Consider the following 17,060-nt stretch of genomic DNA (forward strand, 5'->3'; position numbering starts at 1 on the left):
GGCATTTTGGGTTCACTCCCTTTTCATATTTGGGTCAATTCCTGTCGATTTTGGGGCATTTCAGGGTCACTTTCTACTGATTTTGACGCATTTTAGGGTCACTTCCGGTTGATTTTGAGGCATTTTAGGGTCACTTCCTGTTGATTTTGGGCATTTCAGGGTCACTTATTGTTGATTTTGAGGCATTTTAGGGTCACTCCCTGCTCATTTTGGGGCATTTCAGTGTCACTCCCTGTTAATTTTTAGGCATTTTGAGATCACTTCCTGTTGATTTTGGGGCATTTCAGGGTCACTTCCTGCTGATTTTGGGCCTTCTCTGACTTCCTGCTGATATCAGGCAAGTTCCTGTTTATTTCTGGGCATTTTGGGTTCACTTTTCATACTGGGTCAATTTCTGTCGGTTTTGGGGCATTTTAGGGTCACTTCCTGTTAATTCTGGAGCATTTCAGGGTTATTTCCTGTTGATTTTAAGGCAACTTGCTCCTGTTGATTTTAGGCATTTTGAGATCTATTCCTGTGTATTTTGGGGCATTTCATGGTCACATCCTGCAGATTTTGGGGCATCTTGTTGACTTTTAGGCATTTTGAGATAATTTCCTGTTGATTTTGGGGCATTTTAGGGTCACTTCCTGTTTATTTTGAGGCACCCTGGACTTCCTGTTCATATTGGGTCACTTCCTGTTGATTTTGAGGCATCTTTGGACTTCCAGTAGATATCGGCTGACTTCCTGTTGATTTGAGTGGCATTTCAGGTTCACGTTCTGTTCATATTGGGTCACTTTCTGTTGAAATGGGGATATTTCATATTCACGTCCTGTACAAATTGGGTAAGTTGCTGTTGATTTTGAGGTAGTCCAGGGTAACGACCTGAGAATTTTGATGCATTTCAGGGTAACTTCCTATTGGTTTCAGGCCATTTTGTTTTTTTAATTATTCAGATTCGTTTAGTGTCACTTCCTGTTGTTCCATCTTGATTTGCCAGCATTCTTAGTTAACTTCCTGTTAATTTGGGGTCACTTCCTGTTGATTCTGTGGCATTTCTGTGCCCCTTCCTATTTATTTTTGTTCGCTTCCTGTTCCTTTAACACTTTACTGTTTCTTTTCTTTTCTTTTTGGGGTATTTCCTAATGATTTAAGGTCAATTCTGGGTTTTTCCTGTTCATTTAGGGTACCTTTCTAATGACCCGAGTCATCTTTGGGTCACTTCCTGTTGATTTTGCATTTCCATGAGTACAAAAACGCCGCTAATAACAGGTGAAAGTAGACTTTTTTAAAATTTCATTTAACCTTTACATGGATGCTCGATAAAGGGTTAAACATTTCACACACAAAAAAAATCAATCATATATTCGTCAAAGTTCTTTAATCAGGCACTTGAGCTCAAAACATTCCTCCATAAATGAATGAGACATACAAAAAAAAAAAGCCAAAAGGTACCTTCAGTCCATCACTTAGGCCTGCGTTCAGACTGCAGACATATCTGCTTCCAATTGCGTTCCTCCTCAATTCAGAATTTTAGGGGCTGACTGTTTACACTATTTTTGACAAGTGCCCAAAATCAGATCTGGGCCTGTTCACACTCTTGACACACCTGGCAAGTTACCGTGGCAACGACGGCGTCAGGCAGCATAAAGTCATGTCACATACTAGTCAAAACCCATTTTAGTTGTTCATACAGAGAAGCATCTGGTTCATATCTGATCTGAAACTACCTCCTGTATACAGTTTCAAATCAGATTTCTGTGCTTTTTGACTGTTCAGACTACCAAAAAAACCAACCCAGTTTCAAACCAGATAGGCTAAAAATCAGCTTTTGGCTGCCTGCCAGTCTGAACAAGGCTTAAGCGGATATATCTGCTCATGTCCATTTTACACTCTTTTGCATTATAATTTACATCAAACCATAAACATTTCTGAGGCTTGCCAGAACAATAAATAATAAAATACTGCAGAATACCATGCGAGATGTTCAAATGTGGTCACCTGGTCTTTAAGTAAAGACCTTTGCAAGGCTTACATGATATTAAATGGTTTATAGGCATCGGTCTGGTGATTTATGGCTGTGGATACAACATTCTCTGCTGTTGTTGTTACACTCATTTGCTATCCTTAAAAAACATGATATTTTTTGTAGCTTAGTAGCGCTGCTATCTATTGACTACGGAGTCTCCCGCGTGCTAGGGTAGAATAAAACTGATTACTAAACCGTACCCACAGTTTGGCAATGATCCAGAAACGATGGTCCGAAATTCAGACAATAACTCTGAAGGCCGACGGACGAAGCAAGCAGATGCACATGAGTTGCCCTTGACCAAGGAGTCCTGCTGATTTTGGGAAATTTCAGGGTCACTTCCTGTTGATTTGGAGGCATTTTGGGTTCACTTCCTGCATAAATTGGGTCACATCTTGTTGATTTGAGGGCATTTAAAGGTCTCTTCTTGTTGGTACTGCGGGAACATTTTCGTAATCTGTGGGTACTGATTACTAAACTGTGAGTACAGATTGCTAAACTGTAAATGCAGATTAGCAATCCGTGGGTACAGATTGCTAAACTGTAAATACAGATTACTAAACTGTGGGTACAAATTACTAAACTGTAAATACATATTACTAAACTGTGGGTATAGTTTAGTAATCTGTGGGTATCCTTTACTTAACTGTGTGTACAGATTACTAAACTGTGCCTGCAGTTTAGCAATCTGTGGGTACTGATTACCAAACTGTAAATACAGATTACTAAACTGTGGGTAGAATTTAGTAATCTGTGAGTACCAATTATTAAACTGTGTGTACAGTTTAGCAATCTTTGGGTGCTGATTACTAAACTGTAGGTACAGATTACTAAACTGTGGGTACTGATTAGCAATCTGCGGGTAGTGATTACTGTACTAACCTGTGGCTACAGATTACTGAACCAAATACAGATTACTAAACTGCGTTTGCAGTTTAGCAATCAGTGGGTGTTGATTACTAAACTGCAAATACAGATTACTAAACTGTGGGTACAATTTAGTAATCTGTGGGTACCGATTACTAAACTGTGTGTACAGATTACTAAACTGTGGGTAACGATGACTAAACTGTGGGTACAATTCAGTAATCTGTGGGTACCGATTACTAAACTGTGAATACAGATGTGTAAATTGCGGGTACAGTTTAGCAACCTGTGGGCACAGATTACTAAACTATAAATACAGATGACTAAACTGTGGGTACAGTTTAGCAATCTGTGGGTACCGATTACTGTACTAAACTGTGGCTACAGAAGACTAAAATGTAAATACAGATTACTAAACTGTTCGAAGTTTAGCAATCTGTGCGTGCTGATTACTAAACTGTCAATACAGATTACTAAACTGTATGTACCATTTAGTAATCTGTGGGTAAAGATTACTAAACTGTGATACAATTTAGTAATCTGTGGGTACCGATTACTAAACTGTGTTTACAGATTACTAAATTGTAGGTATAGATTACTCAACTGTCAATACACATTAGCAAACTGTGGGTACAGTTTTGTAATCTGTGGGTACGGTTTAGCAACCTGTGGTATGAGCGCATATTACTAAAGTATAAATACAGATTACTAAACTGAGGGTACAGTTTAGCAATCTGTGGGTACTGATTACTGTATTAAACTGTGATTACAGATTACTAAACTGTAAATACAGATTACTAAACTGTGTTTGCAGTTTAGCAATCTGTGGGTACTTATTACTAAACTGTGATACAATTTAGTAATGTCTGGGTACCGATTACTAAACTGTGTGTACATTTGACTAAATTGTAGGTACAGATTACTCAACTGTCAATACAGATTAGTAAACTGTGGGTACAGTTTTGTAATCTGTGGGTACGGTTTAGTAACCTGTGGGCACAGATTACTAAACTACTGTATAAATACAGATTACTAAACTGAGGGTACAGTTTAGCAATCTGTGGGTACTGATTACTAAACTGTGGCTACAGATTACTGAATTGTAAATACATATTACTAAACTGTGTTTGCAGTTTAGCAATCTGTGGGTACTCATTATTAAATTTAATACAGATTAACTAAACTGTGGGTACAGTTTATCAATCTGTGGGTACTGATTACTGTACTAAATTGTAGCTACAGATTACTAAACTGTAAACACAAATTACTAAATTGTGGGTAGTTTACTAGTCTGTGGGTACAGTTAAGCAATCTATGGGTACAAATTACTAAACTGTGGCTACAGATTACTAAACTGTAAATATAACTGACTAAACTGTGGGTAGTTTAGTAACCTGTGGGTGCAGTTTAGCAATGAGTGGGTACAGATTAGATATGAAAAGCATTTCTTCTACCCTGGGCTCCGTAGTTTACTCAACTCAATCTCGTCAAATAAATTTGCGACGGTGCACTACATGAAGCGTGTAAGGCCAGCTATGATAATTTACAGCACCTGAAGGACAAATTCTGCTAGCGCTTCACATTGACGATTACGTTTCTTCGCCGTGGAACCGGTGACAATCTGAAGCGCGTTTAAGACTGTACAAGCAAAGACGTCATAGTCTAAATATATTTACAATAATCTGCGACGAGTTTAAAAAAAAAAGTTACAGTACAGACAAGGATACAGTACAAGCTACAAATATACAAATATAAAACCATGTTGTTTTTCAATAACTCTTTGAGACTTGAATGCCATATTTGAATGCCACGTTCCTGTGAGAAAACCATACGTAAGTATAAAAATATAAACAATGCATTTACTACAAAATATTGACATCACGCATCAATCCTCTCCTCTGTTTGGATGTCCAAATCAAAATGGAAAGTTGAGAACATGAGAACATGCTTGTAGTCCATTGTTTTTCTTGCCGGTTCAGTTTTCCTTCAACCGAAACTGACCCAACATTGGGGTTTTGAGTTCAAATCCTCAGTTCGGCTTCGTCGATGTTCTCCAGGTTGTGTTCCGTCGTACTGATGACGGACGCCGACGGTCCCTGGGAGACGCTAAAGGGTGTGACGGCAGGAGAGCGCGCCGCCAGCGGCGACAGGGACGGGGAGAAACTCGGGGACATTGCCGCCGAGCAGATGGATCCCTCGCTGCTGAGCGGGGACCTCCGGAACGTGGACAGGTGGGGGAAGGTCCTCCCCGCGGCCGGCTTTGGCGGAACAGTCTTTGCGCCGGGGTGCGCTACGGAGGTGATAAGCGGCGGCGGGTCGATTCTGGACTCTTTGCATTTGCGGTGGAAGGAGCGGCGGGGATGAGCGGGGGCAGTTTCGTCTTTTAAACGAGCTATCTCGGTGAAAACGCTGGCTAAAGGTTGGAACTGGGGGCACCAGTTTAGCAGGTAGTCCCAGTTGTAGCTGCCCCTCAGTTCTTCGTCGCTGGCCACGATGGCGGTCAAGGAGCCGTCCACTGCCGGTTTTCCGTCCTCGGGAAACGTATAGTCCTTATGATTGGAGACGCTAAGACTACGTCCCACGCCTACGTAGCCGCCCCCATCATCTCGGTAGATCGGCACCTGCCCGGCTAGCAGGGTGCTATTCAAACTGCCCATTTTCTTCCCTTTGAACCAATCGATCGAAGGCTCGCAAGACACGTCGGATAGCTGGTCGGCGTCCTGCTGGATGCCAGAGTCGGGACCCCGGGCGGACATGCGCTCTTGCATGGACGAGGAGATGCTGGACACGCGAGGGTATTCATTTATCATCCGGATCTCGTCATCCTCCGCCGCCTCGGCCTCCGCGGAGCCACGACCGCTGGAGTGTGAGGGGTCCAAGGACCCCCCACGGGTGTAAGGCCCTCCGCTGCTGCTGCTACCGCTGCTCTGGTCGGCAGCAAAACCAGGAAGAGCCTGGTGGTAAATAATCTCATTCGTGGCTATTTTTGTCTCCTCGAATTTATGCAACATGGTTGCCGAAGCCTTGGTTCTCCTGTGTCTCTTTTGCTCTTTCCGCTGGCGCCTCAGTTTGACAAAAAAGAGCGCCACGGCAATTATGCACAAAATGACTATTGTTCCGAGTGACACGGCGATGACACTTACAAGCAGCAAGTTCATGTCTGTGGCGAGACCGAAAGAGGTGTGGCTGACGTCCACGGTCACTTTGACCGCAGCCGTGCGCGAGTTTTCCAGAGGGCTGTGGGCCGTCAGGCCCAGCGTCATGAGGCGGACTTCTCGTTTGGAGCGGCTTACGTGTCTACTATAGCTGTCCATCTTGAGGGAAACGGCACCGGTTGATTGGTTGACTTCAAAATAAGGCGAATTCCCTGACAGCGAGTACAAGACAATACCATCTAAACCTCCGTCTTCATCTTTGGCTTGCACTCTGCCGATGATCTGACCTTCCTTGGCGTCCTCGGGTACTTTGAACGAGTACTCCGGGGATGTAAAAACTGGATCGTACTCGTCCTCCCCTGAGACATAAACCTGCACCGTGACAGTGGCGGAATAGTTGCCGGAGTCCATTGCCGCGACCATAAAATTAAAGGATTCGACCTTCTCAAAATCAAAAGTCGACCGAGTCCGCACTTCTCCAGATGTTTGGTTGATAAAGAACAATTCTTTTCCGTCTTGAGAGTCCTCTAGCAAGTAATATCTCAACTTTCCAAAGACCCCTTTGTCATGGTCGATGGCGTGTAGCATGGTCACTAAGGCGTTTTTCGGCTGGTTCTCCCTGATGCTCGCCGTTACTTGACTGAGCGGAAAGAAAGGCCGGTGGTCGTTGATGTCCTTCACGTCAATGCTGACGGGAGCAAAGGCATATTTTCCCAAGCCGTCGGTAGCTTGGACTACAATCATATGGGTTAACTGCTTCTCGGTGCTTAGTGGTCTCTGCAGCTTCAAGGCCCCGGTCCACTGGTCTACCTGGAAAAGGCTCGTTTTGTCCCCCGAGCTTATGGAATAATGCACCTCCCCATTGGGAGCAGAGTCTGGATCCGTGGCAGACAGATGCAACACTTCCGTCCCCGCGGCGGCGCTCTCGCTCAGCACCACGCTGTATTCTCCTCGACTGAAAGCCGGAGGGTTGTCGTTGACGTCCTTAATGCTGATTAAGATCGGTACGCAGGAGCTACGCTGGGGTATCCCGCGGTCTGACACCACCACGGTCAAGTTATAACTGGAAACGGCTTCAAAATCCAGCTCTTCCACAAGGATCAGGCTACCGACTGTCTGGAAACCTCTGCCTTCCAAGAAGCGCACGCTGCTCTCAATCTGGAAGGCATTACCGGAGTTGCCGCTGGCAATGGCGAAATCGAAACCAGAGTTGTCCCGTGACAGGTCACCGTCCGCCGCCTCCAGGGTCAGAACCGTGGAGCCGGGAAGCTCGTCTTCAGACACGGTGGCTCTGTATTCGGACTGATGGAAGACAGGGGCGTTGTCGTTGATGTCGGACACTTGGACTTGGATGGTAGCCACGGAGGAGAGCGATGGGGTCCCCTGGTCTCGAGCCTCAACGACCACGAGGATGGACGGATTTTCAAAGTTGAATTCTGTTTTTTGCTTGACGAACAGTGTGCCTGTAAGGAAATGAAAAATGATTAACATTTTCTCGTGGTAAGAGTTGGGAAACAATAAGCTACATTTTTTCAGAAGACCATTCCACGAATGAGACCCGCCCTCTCTACATTTCCTCGAAATCAACTTCTTCCCAACTCATGGCTCTCCTCAAACATCCTTCTTGTAGGTACCCCCACTATGTCCACCAATAACAATAACTTATCTATTACCATGAAGGACATACCCAACTCTCCTTTTTTTTTTTTTTTTTTTTTTTTTTTTTTAAACCTGTCCAGTTCAGCTGTTTGACACGGAGAACGGAACTGCCCGGATACTCTGAACAGTTTTAATATTTCTCATTGAGAATCTGACATACTCCGTTTGTGATCATTCAACATACCTCATTTATTATGACAAAACAGCAAACAGGAAGGGGTTATGGGGGAACAGAAGAAAAGAAACACAAGAGAATAAAGAGAAGAAACACAAACAACAACAAGAAATACATTGAACGCCTAATATGTTGTTGCTATCATTAGCTAAATGTATTTCCGGTTGACACCATGTGGGGGGCCTGTTGACCAGGGAAAGAGTGGGAAGAAGGTGGGGGAGTCTATAACTAAGTGATAGAAAGGGGTAGATTGTACACAAATCATCTCTGTGATTTAGAACCCAGTAATCGTGTGAATCCCTAGTGAGTGTAAACCCGTTGGCGACCGACCCTAACCTCCCGCCCGAGCGCGCCCAATAACATCCAGCCGCACGCGGGCCCCGCTGGGCACGCAGCAGCCACACAGACGAGCGGAGACGCCACGCGGGCGCCGACACAGGGCCACGGCCCCCACCCAGCCAGCCCGGGGACGGACGGCGGGCCCTGGGGGGGATGGGGCAGCACAGCAGCCCAGTAAAGGAGACCTCGCCCCCCCCCCCCCCGGAATCCAGGGTGGTCCCCCGGGCCACCCGCGCTCCCATCTACCGGCCCTCGAGGATGGCAAGAGGGGACGCACCACCACCCCCCCGCCCGTCCCCAACCCCATCCGCCCACCCGGCCCCCCAGCCGACACGGCACGCCACGGGGCCCCCAGCGGCCCACCAAGCCTAGGGCAGGGTCCCCCGCCGTAGCAGGCGACATCCAGCCGATACACCGCGGCCCAGCCAGCGATCTGCGGCGGAGCACAGGGCGGATACCCACTTAGAGAAGAGAGGGGAAGGCGGAGGCAGGAGAACGCCGAGGAGCCGCCGAGGAGCTGCCGTGGGGCGACGTGAGACCGGAGCCCCGACCTCCCCCCACTCCCGCGGCCGTCAGCCCAGGCAGAGAGGAGACCACGCCTCGGGAGCCGTGCCATAGAAAAAAAGTGTGGGACCCACCTACCACCCTATTGCTGCGGCTGCCAGGTTCCCGGCTGGCAGCCATAACCCAGCACGGTGATGGGATTGTGAGGGGAGGGTAGCGCAACGTATGCATTAAAATAGGAGATCTTGGCTTGGGGCAGTGGGACCGCAGCATGGAAATTCAGCCTAGCTGCCCGTCCCACCACCCTTTGCCAGAGCTCTCCTGTGGAGTATGATGTAAAAAAAGGTGCAAGGATGGTAGGGCCTGCCGTGAGGAGGTAACCGTGAGCCCCATCCCCCCCCCCCCCCCCCCCCCCCCCACACACACACACACACACACACACACCAGGTCCCAACCATCCCAACTCTCCTTCTAATCAAGTTAAAAGTCTGGTTGTCATCCTTAACATCAGCCTCTATTTCCATTCCCATTTGAATGACATCATCAAAAATGTATACGATCAGGACATCCCTAGTCTGTACAGTTTTAATGTATCACATGGGAGTTTGGGCGGGGGCAAGGCCCCCCCTGCAGGTCCGGCAAGGGTTTCATCCACACGGATCCTAGGCTGGACCATCTGTACCTTCTTTAACCAGCTCTCAAGGAAAGGACGAAGGAATACGCCACCATCCGCGATCTCTGCCTAGCGACTGCTGGCCCACCCGGACCCCCAGCCTCCGCCGACTCATAACACAACTGTTCAACTAATTAGCAATTTTCCTCACCTTAATCCTTAGCTCTGTTCAGTTCCTGATTTGCTAATTTTCAGTCCCTTCATCTTGCTTTTAATCTGAATATGTACATTTTAATCCGTATCTCTTGGATACTCTATCTCTTGAGTGTTTTAAAAGGCGCTTCGAAATGAAATGTGTTATTATTTATCATTACCGTTGCTTGGGTCGATAGAGAAGAAACCCCTGGTGGACGACATGACTTTGTAGGTAATCTTTCCGTTGTCCCCGGAGTCGGAGTCAGTCGCGGTTACGGTGATGAGAGCACTGCCTTCTGGGAGATGCTCTGATACCGTCACCTAGAAGATGTCAAGTGAAATATTTAGTAATACCAAAATATCAAAAAGACTGTGCAGGTGCAACCATACCTGATACAAGTCCTGAGTGAAGGCAGGCGCATTGTCGTTGACGTCTTCCACTAGAACGGTTAGATTGGCTTCGCTTTGATGTTTCGAGTCGGACGACCGGATGGTCAAAGTGTACCATGTCCTCTCCTCGTAGTCCAAAGCTCTGGTTAGAGCCACGCCGCCACCAAAGCAGTGGATTCCAAACATGCCCTTGCTGTCGCCATCCAGGTAGAGTGTGTAGGAGAGGGCCGGCCCGGAATCCACGTCGTTTCCTGTCACTTGACTGATAACGGTGCCAATCAAAGTGTCTGAAAACAGAGACATGAGGACAAACTTGTGTTCTGTAAACAGTTTTAAAACAGCTCTGGTTGTGCATTTGCAGTTTGAATGTATCCTAACAAGGGGTGTGACAATAAATCAAAACGGTCATAAATCGTGATACTTTGTAGCCTAAAAGGTTATCGATCTTCTCTATACGAGAATCGATATATTGTTTAAAAAAGGGTCACTGTTTAAAAAGAAAAGGAACCAACACCTTGCTACTATCTGAATAGTGTCTACATTAGCTTACTGGCTGCCGTTGACGGTGCTAGACATACAATTCTTTTTGATAGATTGGACGTCTAGCGCCGTCAATGGCACTGAGACCAGAGCATTCACAGTACGTCTTTTGTGGGCATTTACAGTTCACTTCCTGTTGATTTTGATTCACTTCCTATTTATTTGGGGACATTCTCATGTCACTGCCTGTTTGGTAAACCAAAATCAACAGGAAGTAACCTAAAATAAACAGGAAGTGGCCTGTATATGCCAAAAAGGAACATTCTTGAGTCACTTCCTTTCCACTAACCCAAAATAAGCAGGAAGTGGCACATAAATGCCACAGAAGCAACGAGAATTGACAGAAAATCAAGAGGAAATGATGTGAAATGCCCCAAAACAAACAGGGAGTGACACTGGAATCAGCGGGAAGTGGGGTACTGAGGGTGCTGCAGCACCCCATGGTGTTGGGTGGGTAAAAAAAGTTTTTTGGTGGATTTTTCAGCAGGGGCGAATACGAAAAGTATTTTTTTGTATATGGCAAAATTGATTTTGCCATTTGGCATTTTTTTCTGGTATGTGGCAAAATGGATTTTGGAATGTGGCTTTTTTTTGCCATGTGGCAAAATTGATTTGACCATGTAACTTTTTTTGCCATGTGGCAAAATGGATTTTGGCATGTGGCATTTTTTTTTGCCATGTGGCAAAATTGATTTGTCTATGTGGCAAAATGGATTTTGGCATTTGGCATTATTTTTGCCATGTGGCATTTTTTCTGGTATGTAGTAAAATGGATTTTGGAATGTGGCATTTTTTTCGCAATGTGGCAAAATTGATTTTGCCATGTGGCATTGTATTTTTTTTAATTTTTTTAATTAATTTTTTTTTTTTGGGGTATGTGGAAATTTTGACATGTGGCATTTTTTTGCCATGTGACAAAATTGATTTGGCTATGTGGCATTTTTTGTGTATGTGGCAGAATGGATTTTGGCATTTGGCTTTTTTTTTTTTCTGGAATGTGGTAAAATGGATTTTGGAATGTGAGATTTTTTTTGCCATGTGGCAATGTATTTTTTATTTTATTTTTTTGGTATGTGGCAATTTTGCCATGTGGCATTTTTTTGCCATGTGGCAAAACTGACTTTGCCATGTGGTATTTTTGAGGGTATGTGGCAAAATGGATTTGGCATGTGGGATTTTTTTTGTCACATGGCAAAATTGATTTTGCCATTTAGCATTTTTGGCCATGTGTCATTTTTTTCTGGGATGAGGACAAATGGATTTTGAAATGTGGCATTTTTTTTTTTGCCATGTGGCAAAATTGATTTGACCGTGTAACCTTTTTTTTTGCCATGAGGCAAAATGGATTTTGGCATGTGGCATTTTTTTCCATGTGGCAAAATTGATTTGGCCATGTGGCATTTATATATATACATACATATATATATATATATATATATATATTTTTTTTTTTTTTTTGCCATGTGGCAAAATTGATTTTGCCATGTGCCAGTTGAATGTCAATGGGCTGTAATGTAAAGTGTATGGTCAAAAATCACAGCCACAAATGTATTTCTGCTATTTAATATGAATGGAAAATTTGGACGTGCATAGCCATCAGTGGCCTGGACGTGCATGGCCTGAAAAATGCCATATACTACAAAAAAAAAAAAAAGAAAAAAAAAAAAAGCCATATACCCAAAAAAAAGGCTACACGGCAAAATCAATTTTGCCACATACCAAATACCACTTTTCGTTTTCGCTGTCTCTCGAATTTTTTGGGGGGTAAAAATAAATAAATAAATAGATAAATACTACATATTGAAACAATAGCATATTTAACTTTGGAATTGACATATATATGTTGAAAACGTTTTTTTTTTTTTTTTAAATAACATCTGTCACACCTTGCTTGGGTGGTTTAAATACGCTACGTGACTAAGGTCGAAACTCTGCTTTAAAGCTACCACAAGAAAACACAATGCTTAAAAGTATGAGAGGGAAACACATGCAAAAGGTATTTTGAGGCAATTAAAAGGAAATAAAAGACTTTATAAAAATAAAAATAGAAAGTACTCGCCGCTTTTAATTGATGTGAGCATGCGTGTGCAAGTGCACTTGGGACGTTTGGCAGCGTAGGACTGCATTATATTTTATTTCAAGTACAAAAACTCCAACGCACACTTTAGGTGAAATAGAACACTGTCTTTGTAGTAGCCTAGTAGTAGTACGTAATCTATCCAGCATGCGATTGTGCACACATTGTATGAAGAAAATGCATGACAAATTTGGACTGAAACGGCTGTTTTTAGATGTGGGAAAATTAAAACAGATCCTCAGCGCCCCCTGCTGTGAGTGACTTCCAGCGTCCCTGTCAGGAATGCCCCAAAATCATCAGAAAGTGAACAATAGAAGCCCCCAAAATCAACAGAAACTGACTGAAAATCAACAGCAAATGACTGAAAATCAACAGCAAATGACCTGAAATGACACAATATTCAACTCTTTGGTTGCCATTGACAGCCATAGACGTCCAATCTGTTTGAAGTGGGAGGAAAGGCAGCCAATGAACTCATTCCAATTAACAGCAGAACAGTGGCGCCCCCAGGGGGTGGCCACGGCCACCCCCATAAATTTGTTGGCCACCCCACTGGCCACCCTGCTTGCCACTAAATCGAAGATTGTTGTAGCATCAGTTATGCATTTCATCCCAAATTCAAATCTGCTAGCACCTGTTTTTCCCCAGTAATTATTTTGTTTTGTTAAATGTACACCTTCTGCCTAATATATACATAACCCAATAAAACAAAATTGTTGTGGCTCAAAATGTTGACTGGACAGTTATGGACTATGCACATTAAATCATTAGTAACTAGGAGTGTCAAACGATTAAATTTTTTAATCGAGTTAATTACAGCTTAAAAATTAAATAATCGTAATTAATCGCAATTAGTCGCAATTCAAACCATCTATAAAATATGCCATATTTTTCTGTAAATTATTGTTGGAATGGAAAGATGAGACACAAGATGGATATACACATTCAACATATGGTACATAAGTACTGTAATTTGTTTGTTATAACAATAAATCAACAAGATGGCATTACCATTATTAACATTCTGTTAAAGAGATCCATGAATAGAAAGACTTGTAATCCTTAAAAGATAATAAAATTTGTAAAATTTTCAATCAAAAAATAAAATGGTAGCCCGCCATTGTTAATGCTAATAATTACTTACACAATGCTCATGGGTGCTGAAGCCTATAAAAATCAGTCGCACCCAAGCACCAGCACAGGGCGACAAAACTCCGAAAAACACAACAAGTACACATTTCACTGTGCTGTCATTTTAATGTTTGAGCGGGGCATGTGCGTTAATTGCGTCAGATATTTTTACGTGATTAATTTAAAAAATTAATTACCGCCCGTTAACGAGATAATTTTGACAGCCCTATTAGTAACATCAAATATTACATAATACACCAAAGTATATCAGTAGCCGTGTCCTTAAGTCTTTCTTATAGTTTTCCCCCTGAACTTTTTACTGCAATAATATAATGAAAACCTGAAATTATGGCTTTTAGTTTTGGCCACCCCAAGATTTTGAGTGGCCCCATCTGGCCACCCCTATGAAAAATTTCTGGAGGCGCCACTGCAGCAGAAGGAGCCTTGTATCGCCAATCGTTTCATAAGCCACCCGGAGGTTCTTATCCTCAACGTAACCTTTTAGCTAGCTCATAATTACATCGGCGTAAGTCTTTTAAAGTGCACGTTTGAGAACCCTTTTTGCATTTGCACCATGTTGCTAGCCCTACTCATTCCTGCTTATTAGCCTCTGGACCACAGTCAGGAAGGACAATTTTCCATCCCAGAGAAGTTTCATCTATTCATTTTATATATAATGGTCAAGATTGAGGGGGTAGTTGAAGCTTACGCCAACTGGCTTTAGGGAAAAAGAAGGACTACGCCCTGGACCGGTTGGCAGTCACACACAGGATGATAGTGAATAGGGCACTGACCTAACGGCACACGTTACAGCTGTGTGAACCACTACACTACCGATGAACCTAGGGAATAGTTGACAGTCTTCAGCATTGATACTGTCCACTCAAATGTAGAGGTTGCAACACTCAACACACCCTTCATTGAACTTGACATGCATGCGAAGCCAAAACTTCCTTAAGAATAGTCATCAGAGAACGGATTACAGTCCCGTAATTATAGCTGGAGTGTACAAAAATATTCTTGCTTTCCTAAATAAATAAGAAATGAAATTCTTTGGCTGATCTGGAAAACTTAGGAACTAACTGTTTGGACTTGCTGAATATGTAATGCAAAGTTGGCCCACTTACCCTCAGGCACTCGGATCTCTCTCGGCAGAGGAATCATGGGACTGTTGTCATTGAGATCGATGATGATAACCGTGAGGGTGGCCGAGCCGGCCAATCGCGGAGATCCGCGGTCCGTCGCTGTGACGACGAGCCTAGTGGCGCAAAAATCAGAACCTGTACTTAATTCCTAGCGCAAGGGTCAGGAACCTTTCTGACCGAGAGAGCCAAAACACTCCAACATATATTAAAAAATGTGATTTTTGGAATGATGAAAGCTTCCCCAGCGGCAAAACGTACTGGTTTGTAAGACTTTAGCTAGCACTAGTGTGTCCCTTTCGTACAGCGCCTGTTGTTAATCCAGTACTTCTCAAATAGTGGGACGCGCCCCCCAGGCTGTGCGCCATTTTCGAAAGCTGTTTTCCGGCCGGACTCACGCAGCGACCCAGTGTCTTCTCCGGTTCTCACGTGTCCGCCCGAGAAGTTCCATTTTCAGCTTGGGATCGTCACGACGACCGCCCTCACCTACGGTTCTCCCTCAGCTGCCGAGAATGCCACTTAAAGACATTCGACCCCAAGCTCATTGATATGCCGCTTGGTTGTTTTTTAGCGAAAACGTGACGAATATTGCCAACAATCGTCCCGCTTTGTCAGTGTTATATCAGTAAACCAGTGAGCATTGTTGCTCAGTGCAAAATAACCCCACTCCATTGCAAACTGGATGTGATACTGTGAGCAGCGAGCAGCGAAAATAAAAAGTGTCCTTCTGTCCAAAGACCCTTTTTTTTTTTTTTCTTCTTCTATTCAGTTTTGTTTTTTCAGTCAAATTTTTTGGCATATTGTCCTCATGAGTTAATGTTTCTAATCAATTTGAATTTGTTATTATTTACTGAATTTATTTTTCAGTATCAAATGGTCAAAAATGTACCTTGAGCGTATTTTTACAGTTTGGATGAGACTTTTTTTTTTTTTTTTAATTCAGGCAAATTGATGCGCGTTAAGTCTTTTCTGTTACAAACAAAATGTTAATAAAGGTATACTTTATAAGTTGATCTCTGTTATTTTCCCTAATAGAAAAAAAAGATACAATGTGAGGCAGAGGCGTACTTATAATAGTAATATTATAGACAAATTAAACTATTTACAGTGGCGGCAGAGTTTGGGGGGACGCGAAACATTTACGTCTTCCTTGGGGGGGCGTAACAGAAAAGAATTGAGAAGCACTGTGTTAATCGAATGAATTTTAAAGGGAACCTCGGACTTAAAGACATGTAGGCTCTAATAAGCCACGATTGTTCTCTTTTCCAAAAATATGTTATTAGAAACACATACAGTGCCTTGCAAAAGTATTCGGCCCCCTTGAACCTTGCAACCTTTCGCCACATTTCAGGCTTCAAACATAAAGATATGAAATTTAATTTTTTTGTCAAGAATCAACAACAAGTGGGACACAATCGTGAAGTGGAACAACATTTATTGGATAATTTAAACTTTTTTAACAAATAAAAAACTGAAAAGTGGGGCGTGCAATATTATTCGGCCCCCTTGCGTTAATACTTTGTAGCGCCACCTTTTGCTCCAATTACAGCTGCAAGTCGCTTGGGGTATGTTTCAATCAGTTTTGCACATCGAGAGACTGACATTCTTGCCCATTCTTCCTTGCAAAACAGCTCGAGCTCAGTGAGGTTGGATGGAAAGTGTATGTGAACAGCAGTCTTCAGCTCTTTCCACAGATTCTCCATTGGATTCAGGTCTGGACTTTGACTTGGCCATTCTAACACCTGGATACGTTTATTTTTGAACCATTCCATTGCAGATTTGGCTTTATGTTTTGGATCATTGTCCTGTTGGAAGATAAATCTCCGTCCCAGTCTCAGGTCTTGTGCAGATACCAACAGGTTTTCTTCCAGTATGTTCCTGTATTTGGCTGCATCCATCTTCCCGTCAATTTTAACCATCTTCCCTGTCCCTGCTGAAGAAAAGCAGGCCCAAACCATGATGCTGCCACCACCCTGTTTGACAGTGGGGATGGTGTGTTCAGGGTGATGAGCTGTGATGCTTTTACGCCAAACATATCGTTTTGCATTGTGGCCAAAAAGTTCAATTTTGGTTTCATCTGACCAGAGCACCTTCTTCCACATGTTTGGTGTGTCTCCCAGGTGGCTTGTGGCAAACTTTAAACAGGACTTTTTATGGATATCTTTGAGAAATGGCTTTCTTCTTGCCACTCTTCTATAAAGGCCAGATTTGTGCAGTGTACGACTGATTGTTGTCCTATGGACAGACTCTCCCACCTCAGCT

At 43.5% G+C, this 17,060-nt stretch overlaps 1 protein-coding gene across 1 annotated transcript in view; it reads right to left on the reverse strand.

The window, feature by feature from the left end:
- Positions 1-1,357: 1,357 nt before the first annotated feature.
- LOC130917917 (protocadherin-16-like) overlaps positions 1,358-17,060 on the reverse strand; it is a 231,571-nt gene continuing 215,868 nt past the window's right edge. The window contains exons 18-21 of the mRNA XM_057839694.1: positions 14,784-14,914; positions 9,909-10,195; positions 9,698-9,839; positions 1,358-7,496 (exon numbers count right to left, since the gene is read on the reverse strand). Coding sequence (XP_057695677.1) covers positions 4,900-7,496; positions 9,698-9,839; positions 9,909-10,195; positions 14,784-14,914 — 3,157 coding nt within the window. The 3' untranslated portion in view covers positions 1,358-4,899. The remainder of the gene's footprint in view (positions 7,497-9,697; positions 9,840-9,908; positions 10,196-14,783; positions 14,915-17,060) is intronic.

This window comes from Corythoichthys intestinalis, chromosome 6, assembly GCF_030265065.1.
Source record: "Corythoichthys intestinalis isolate RoL2023-P3 chromosome 6, ASM3026506v1, whole genome shotgun sequence".
Lineage (NCBI taxonomy): Eukaryota > Metazoa > Chordata > Actinopteri > Syngnathiformes > Syngnathidae > Corythoichthys > Corythoichthys intestinalis.